We start from the raw sequence: 9,068 nt of genomic DNA on the forward strand, positions 1-9,068 counted from the left end.
GTGTAGCTAAGCTTTGTGTGCATGCAGAATTTACTTGCCTGCATGGCAGAAGGTTAATGAATGTATGTGTGGGCTGAAGAAGCGTCCTTTAGGTCATGGTTCACTCCCAGTGAGGTGTGAGAGATTAGGAATGGCTATCGAACTTTGGAGACACCAGCACATAATCATAGAATCATAGAATCATAGAATCATTAAGGTTGGAAAAGACCTCTAAGATCATCGAGTCCAACCATCAACTCAACACCACCATGCCCACTAAACCATGTCCCTAAGCGCCTCATCTACATGCCTTTTCAATCCAGGGATGGTGACTCAACCACTTCCCTGGGCAGCCTGTTCCAAGGCCTGACCACTCTTTCAGTGAAGAAATGTTTCCTAATGTCCAGTCTAAACCTCCCTTGGCACAACTTGAGGCCATTTCCTCTCGTCCTATCGCTAGTTACTTGGGAGAAGAGACCAATACCTACCTCGCTACAACCTCCTTTCAGGTAGTTGTAGAGCACGATGAGGTCTCCCCTCAGCCTCCTCTTCTCCAGACTAAACAACTAAATGCATCACAAAATTCCGGCAACTCCTAAAGCTTGGAGGAGGCTTCCCTGCTGCTGACTGGCTCATACATAAAGGGTGAGGCAAAGGTTGTAAAACATGACTATGACAGTTAATCTTATAAATAATCAAAACTTCCCTGTCCTAGAAAATTATGTTCTTTCCTTACATATCTCATTCTGTTCTTTACAATTATTTTTGTTTTAAAAAGCCTAATTCTGTTCTTCTATCAGAAGAACAAGCTTGTTAACGCTAAATTCTCAAGCGTCAGAAAATGAAACAGTTAACATTCATGCACAGGCATGACCATGTCAAGACAGTATAGCATTCCTCAAATAATCACTGGATTTACTATTAATACTGTTATAACATTCTCTTAATTTATGAGTTTCAATTTACAAAGTCTCATTCTAAGCTGGGAATTCTGTGGTTGCAACTGATAACTTTTATTAGCCATAAAAACCAGTACGAAAAGCTAAATCCTCAAATCCATTCTCATACAATACCTAAATTGAGGAAACTTTGCCTAATGAAAGTCTGCTTCCAAGATTTAGAATGTTTAATCAACCGACTACCTTGCATTTGGTAATATGTACTTCATACTCCCAATATAATATTTTTATCAGACTGGATCAGTGTAATTTTACTTTAGCTTCTATTCTTTTATTATTTTTATTTAAAGAAACTACTGGAATTCAGAAACACATTTCTTCAGCAAATACACATTTTTTTGGGAAAATGTAGACTTTGCCCAGGCCAAACTGATCTAACTGATAAGGACCTCATGATTCAGTGAGTTATTTCTCTTTCAAACAAATATTTACTAACAGAGATAACAAAAAAATCAGCATTCCAGCCTCACTGCATCTTTTCACCTTCTGCTGACAACACAAAGAGAAAGTGTTCAGTTCCAAAGATACGTCCAGTTTTGGGGAAAGGGATGTGTGTCTTTCAAGACATGACTTCAGTTCAGATTCCCTGAAATGATATATTCATTTTCTCAGCTGTAGCTAGATATAGGTATTGCACAAAACCCAACATGTGAGTCTTTCAAGGAAGATCTTTAAACTCAATTTGCTGTGGATTCTGCAAGAGTCATATACAGAGAATCCTGTTGCACACATAGGAGTTTGATTTTTTGTACTTCCAAATACTTATTTGCCTTTTTCATCTTTTCTGTCTTTCCCGTCTGCTCAGGGAAAGCCTGTGAATAGTTCACAGGCAAATTGTCTTGTGAAGTCCTTACTCAATGGGCATGAGATACAACATACTTTTAACCAGTGACACTCTCATACATTCCGCACATGCAGAGGGACAAGGGGACAAGGAAGGTATTTCCTACATACATCTCTAACGGCTATTCATTACCACTCAATTGCTAAGCAACACCAGAGATTGTCTATACACATACGTAAACTCAAAGCCAGCTGATGCTAGTGTCCATATAGACATTCTTTTTTTCTAAAACTCTTTTAAGAATTTTTAGAATACACTTTTTTAGAACCTCTCTATAAAGTGAAATTACTGAAAAATAAGGTAAGTTTTGAACTCAAAGCATAATAGCTATTCTGCACCAACTGTGTCACTGTGAGCTCTCAGTACACTTTGTTATGGTGAACGTGAAAGCATCCACCAGGAGCCCAGGCTCCTTCAATAATCAAGGGACAGAGAAAAGCTCTCTAGAGGGCAATACAACCTGTATGAGATTGATTTTTTTGGTCTTCACAGGATGCTTTGTACTCTTAAAGGAATACAGGCTCTTAAATTTGGAACCTAATGTAAATTAGGCAGTGCTTAAGTGGGGCAAAGCTGACTTTAACTGCATAAAAGAGTATTTACATGGGGAAGAAGAGATATTCTATGCTGGCCTTTTCAGGCTATTTTCCCGTATTTACTTGCTTCAAATTTGCATAAAAAGTGAATGAAGCAAATTCACTAAAAGCCCATCTTTGTGGGCAGGAACAGAACATCCACCACATCCACATTAGTGCAAATGCCCTAACTCATTCTGAAAGCAAGTTTTTTCTATCCAGTGAAGCTCCTTTAAATCTCTTCCTGAACTAGAGAATTTACCAATGGTTAGTTTGATTCCCCCACATGGTTTCATGTAAAATTAGGAGCAAACCAGTTCTAAATATAACTTGAAAATTTAGGAATGGACTCTATTCTGAATCCGTACTATTAGGACAATCAAATGTTTTGCAACCTCATTGAAAGTATTATGTGAATTCACACATACCTCTGATTTTCCTACGATCTGCAAACTGTTTCATATTCTGGAGTTTTCTGATTTTAGCTCTGTAGCTAAACCTACCCAGCAATGCTTTCTCACATGATGTTTCTTGTACTTTTCCACTTCTCTAGGTTGCCTTCTTAAAAGTCTATCACATAGCAAAGTGAATGAAACAGTGCAGTTGGGAGCAGAATATGGCAAATACATTTGTCACTGTACCTGATGGGTATTGCCTTCCTGAGCCCATACAGTATTATGGTGAGTAAAGCAAAATTTTTATATTATGAAAAAGCAGTATAGTAAAATGAACATCTGTGGAAATTCCCATTATTTATTTTCTTCATTTTAGTTTATGTTTACAAGCTCTTGTAAGCTATACATTACAAGCTCTTGTAAGCTTTACATTGGACTATCAAGCCCAAACGGAAAGTGTATTTAAATATACTAGCATGTGCTCATACAGATTTTCGTACACAATGTGATTATGCTGACTGATCATTTCATATAAACATTACTGGTGCTGCCTCCCTTTGACTTGCATGAAGAAGATACAGGTTTTATTACAGTATTCTAGATACATTACAAATAGATAATGCTTATTCTATATCTTCTGGAACTATAATTCCTATAACTAATTTGATTCTGGATGAGTAAAAGCAGGACCCAAAGCCCATTAAAAAGAAAAAGACCTCCAAACTGCTTAAAAAAAACCTTTCCAATTTGTTTTTACAGAGATTTGAACAATCCCAAAGGAAGAATGAAATGTGATGCATGTTGTACAAGCTTTCTTCCGTACAGTTGTGTACATTTAAGGGGGGTTGAATAAAATTAAAACTCCACAGACAGAAAGGCAGGAAAGAGCTCTCCTCATAATTCTGTACATATATTTTGCTAAAATGAAATTTCTTAACTATGAAGGATTATATATGGAAAAATACTAAACAAAACAAGCCTCTGCTTTTTACTCTACTGAATGTCAACTTTAAGAATCCTGTCACAGTAATTTTTACCACTCTGATTTCTGGACCATCTTTCTCAGACTCTTGTTGTGCGACATTTTCAAAATTATGCCTGAAATACGTATCAATAACTAACATTTCACTCATTAACAAATTCATTTTCTGTAATGTGGACAACTAATAAAAACAACCTTTAAGTGTAAAATCAAAAGGTAGCTATATCATCAGTTGGCAAGTGATATTCAGTTACATTCTGAATCCAGTGGCACCCACATGACATTGCCCAAACTGTTACCAAGCCATTTTCACTACATCTAAGATTTTACTTAAAAACAGTACAGGTGGCACATTTAAAAAGAATGTGTCAGACTGCCCTTCTGAAAATGTGTTCCTCTAATATTTATGATTAAATACTTAATCTATAAAACATTTTAAAACTTTCAAGTAGCTGATGTCGAGATATTCTTCAGGTTTTTATTTCATTTTCAATTTCTTCTCTATTTAGACGTTTTACCGGAGCACATCAACTATCAGCTGCAAGACACGGATTTCCAGACTGCGTCTTACTGCCAATACTCAACAGTTCAAATTCCTCCTCCAGTATTACAGCCACAACCTTCTCAGTCCCAATACAGCACATATGGCCTGGACTCCCAGTACAGCGATGGGCAGTGTATCATCAGCAACTGTGAATTAAGCAAACCCGCTTTCATGGCTCCCCACATTGACGACGGTGCATACCAAGGACTAAAACGGCCACGATTAAACCACTCTTCTTTGAGACTGAAGGGACAGGAGGAGCTGTGTGTGGTCTGCGGTGACAAGGCCTCAGGATACCACTACAACGCACTTACCTGCGAAGGCTGTAAAGGTGAGAACAGGCTGATCTGTATCTTACCCAGGACCACAGTGCTCAACATCATGTTCCACATCTGTGATTTAAGCAAACAGATTTCATTATTTTTTAAGTTGACATTTCTACAGAGGATTGTAATTTATCTAAGGAATCCTTTACCTAGCACGCTTACTCCAGATTCACATTTTTTAACATTTTTTGAAGAAATGCTTTCACAGCGTGTATTTAATATGAGCATTTCATGCAACTGATTTTTGCATTGAATATTCACTAGAATAGTGTCTGTTTAAGCAGGTGCTGATTTTCTCATGACCATGTATTATAGACTTACTTCAGTGTTATTAATTTTACTTATTATTAAAATTAAATAAAAACAAGTAGTAATTACTTGCTACTTATATTTTAACTGGCTATATGGCAACTGTCTTGATCAGGTAAGGAAAACAGCAGTTAATATTAGTCAGAAAGAATGAGACATAACTATGTTGTTAAAAAGCAAATTTAAAATCAAGGTAATGTTTCCATTGTAAAAAAAAACAAACAAAAAACCCCAAAAGACACTTTCATTCTTTAAATCATTATGACATAAAGCTCCTTAGATTCCTTCAGTCATAACCTGATCCTTGTCTGTAGGCTTCTTTCGACGTAGCATAACCAAGAATGCAGTATACCGATGCAAGAATGGTGGTCATTGTGAAATGGACATGTACATGCGAAGGAAGTGTCAGGAATGTCGCTTGAAGAAGTGTAAAGCTGTGGGAATGCTAGCAGAATGTAAGTGCCCTTTCCACGCTGGCTACTTCACTAATCAACTCGGATAAAACCTTTTCCAAAGTCAACCCCTTCTCCTTATTGGAGAGTATCGTATTGGTCTAAACTTCATTTAGCTGTAGAAAAAGTTAACTTTGGAGTCTATAGCACCTGCAGCATCTTCATCTGCAGAAACCACAGTATCTCCTGAAGTTAAGAGGACTGCTGTTCAAAGACATTAAAAGAAAAAAAAGAAAGTACTAACAAAAGACAGCTAAATATCCTGAACCTTGACAGGAGAGCAGTAAGCATATCAGATGTGCTTTTGTGTCTGGGGGGAAAAAAAAAAAAAAATTGCACAATAGTTTTTAATGAAAAATTCTCACGCTTGTATGTCACAGAGCCACCAGCAAGAAAACATAAGACGACTGCAAACACTCAGGCCTTTGGTGGATACTGAACACTAACTCACCGAATGAATAACACATTGCCATATTCTCTAGGAAGCGTAGTTCCTTATAGGTGACAGCTCCTGTGACGCAAGGCTCTTGTTACCTTGTTATAATAAGAAAAGTGATTATTTAAAATTGTAATTATTTGAAAATATACATATTGATACACACTTCCATGCCTCACAGGTTTGCTGACTGAAGTACAGTGCAAGTCAAAGCGACTCAGGAAGAATTTCAAACAGAAGAGCAGTTTTCTTTGCAACATAAAGCTGGAAGATGAGGGACTGAACAGTAAGCACGTATCATCTACAACAAGATCTGGAAAAGTGGGAAATTTTTCTACTTAAAATATCTCTTTTTATCATTTATTTTTGCCCCAAGTCATTGTCACTTGATTGGTTTATTTTTTTTAACAGATGCCAGAGAAGATGGAACTTACTCCAGGGGAACATCAGCTTCTTGACCACATCGTAGCAGCACACCAAAAATACACAATTCCCCTTGAGGAAGCAAAGAAGTTTGTACGTATACAGAACAATCCAGCCTGCATTTCTAAGTTTTATTATCCTAAGCACTGTATCTTGGTTATATCAGATGTCTAAATGCTCTTCCATGCAGCTACAAGAAACTGCAAGTCCTGAGGAAAGTTTTCTCCGTCTCTCTGAGACAGCAGTTGTCCATGTACAAGTGTTAGTGGATTTCACAAAAAGACTTCCAGGTAAGTTCCTTCCTGTGGGAAATGCTACAGAATAGCGTGTCTCTTTTTTACGAGACAGAAACCATACTGATGGCATAAATCCGAGAAAAATACAGGCTTTAAGAAAACTCTCATTCAACTATTTTATCTTCCAACTCGAACAATCAGGGTTACCATTTACTTGTCATGAGGACAAGTTAGAAGCATTCACTTCAAAAGCTTGCTATGATTAGATTTCTTTTCCATTTCTGACACGGAGTAGAGACATTTTCTGGAAGTACATGGACTTTAAAATACCATCTTGAGTTAATTACTATTTTAACACTCTCTGAAATCCAGTTCAGTTTATTATCCAGGAATTTATTATAGTCATCGAAGAAAAAAACAGATGTTCCTTCAAAGGAAAAGGCAGGACAGAAGGGACTAACCAGGTGCTCCTATTCATATTTTCCTTTAATAAAGAACAAGGGAACATGCAATTAAATTCACTACATTTCAGTGTAAAGTTGACAAAATAATATTTGACAGAGAGGGTGATAATTTTTTCATTTTTTCATTTTCATTCTCTAAGTTGTAAAACTTATTGACAAAAGTCAATCAACATGTCTAAAGCAGATATTTGATGTAATTTAGCACTACTGTGGAACAGATCTGAAAGAATAGATGAACTGTGTGTTTTCTTATGTTACACATCCTGCTTTGATCAGCATTAAGAAAACAATCAATAAAGTTCCTTTGCTCTTGAATTGTAAGTGCAGATAATGAGCTTGTCAAAAGATGAATAGAATTTTTAAAAAGATCAGATATCAATGAATACAGAGACTATCCACAGTCACTAAGCAATGCAGCAAATTTATAAGGTATTAGGGCATGTGATATAAATCAGATATTAAGAAGAAATTTTCGATAAAGTCTTGCTTAGTCCCAGTATTTTTACTTGTATCTTCCTGTGAGTCTCCTAACACTGGACACTGACAACCGCACTTTTTTTTTTTTTTTTTTTTTGTAACTTACAAACTAGCAAGAAAGATCCCAATAGTCTTTGGTACATGCATCTTTTAACTATGGCTCCTCCTTTCCTGTAAAGGCATTTATTAAAAAAAATAATTTTATCAACTCATGTTAGGGGCTTAAAGGCAGCCACAGCCTTCCTTGATTCTTCACACGTATCTTTCTCTGCAGGATTTGAAAGTTTAACTAGCGAAGATCAGATCGCGCTGCTAAAAGGGTCAACAGTTGAGGCAATGTTTTTGCGTTCTGCCCAAATATATAACGAAAGAATTAGTGAATGCCAACCATCAACAAGTGAAAGTAAGTTTGACTAACAAGCTTTCTATTAACACCAGTAGGAGGTTCTGCCATTTTGAAACAACTTCCGTTCATTTTAATTCAGTTAATCTCAAATAATTGCCTATTCAAGCACAGTGGTACTTAGAATAGTACCGGTAATGCCCACATAAACCTTCTATAGGCTTTTTTTCCAAAGAACATACAAAAAAAGGTTTAAAAAAAAAATTAATTGGATCTCTGTTTTCCTCCTATTGGTTCCAAACAAAGCGCAACATTTTTGAGCGTTTGCACAAATTGTGGGGTGGATGGATAATATTAGCTATATTAATGACATATTATATATTGTGTCAAGTTTAACACAAGAGACTTTGACCAACAATAATGCAACAAATGAACTTGGTGCTGGATACCAAAAAGAACAGTTTTTTCTACCTGCATGGGTCTGGGAAAAATTCACACATTTTCAGGTATTTATCTGCAAAGCAGATGCAGACGAATATTTAAAGTAACATTAAGCTTGGCTGGGAACTGTCATCTCTCTTGTTCCAGGTCATGTAAGACTTTCTGATCATGGGACATGTCATGTTCAAAACCTTGATAAAACCAACATTTATTCCATGGAAATGTCTCACAACGAAGAGAGTCCAACTTCCACTACTACCACAGGTGATGGAGGTCTCGGAATTAAAATACTTGGGAATCTTTTGCTTTGCTGGCCCTGTTCTTAATCACGTTGAGCAACACCGTCGGTGTGGCCACTGCTCATTCTCTTGCCTTCTCCCTCTCCCCTCCCTCGAGCTGCTTAGTTGCATGTGCAGGCATTACATCCTCATGGAAGGAAGAAGTGGTGTTCATGTTTGCCTATATCCTAGGATAAAGCCTTGAGCTATATATATTAAAAGCTCCACAGTACAACTGCAATACAACTTTTGTTACTACTTTAGAAATTAACATTGTTCTCACGAAGTTTGCTAGCTATTTCATGCAATGGAACAGCCTGGAGCCTTAAAAGATTAGGACAATGATGATTCGTAATAGCAGTGCCTGTGTCTGCATTGAAATAACGTTCTGATTATTTTGTTTCATTTTTAAGGTATAACCGAGGAGTTTATTACCGCACTGTTTTACTTCTACAGAAGCATGGGGGAACTGAAAGTGACTGAGACCGAATATGCCCTGCTTGTAGCCACAACTGTGTTTTTTTCAGGTAAACTGGGAGACGACTAGCTGTCACGCGTGTTACAACGAGCTCTCACTTGCCCTCGCGCTGCCGCCTCCGCCCGTC

At 37.1% G+C, this 9,068-nt stretch overlaps 1 protein-coding gene across 1 annotated transcript; it reads left to right on the plus strand.

Annotated features, from left to right (window-relative positions):
• Positions 1-2,946: 2,946 nt before the first annotated feature.
• Positions 2,947-8,990, plus strand: LOC104084339 (bile acid receptor-like; the record flags this gene model as incomplete). Its single annotated transcript, XM_009588130.1, has 9 exons — positions 2,947-3,037; positions 4,244-4,609; positions 5,228-5,368; positions 5,983-6,122; positions 6,213-6,317; positions 6,415-6,514; positions 7,676-7,804; positions 8,333-8,449; positions 8,877-8,990. Coding segments are annotated over exons 1-9 (1,303 nt in total), but the record flags the coding sequence as incomplete, so codon positions are not given.
• Positions 8,991-9,068: the final 78 nt, after the last annotated feature.

This window comes from Fulmarus glacialis, unplaced genomic scaffold (genome assembly GCF_000690835.1).
Source record: "Fulmarus glacialis isolate BGI_N327 unplaced genomic scaffold, ASM69083v1 scaffold48791, whole genome shotgun sequence".
Lineage (NCBI taxonomy): Eukaryota > Metazoa > Chordata > Aves > Procellariiformes > Procellariidae > Fulmarus > Fulmarus glacialis.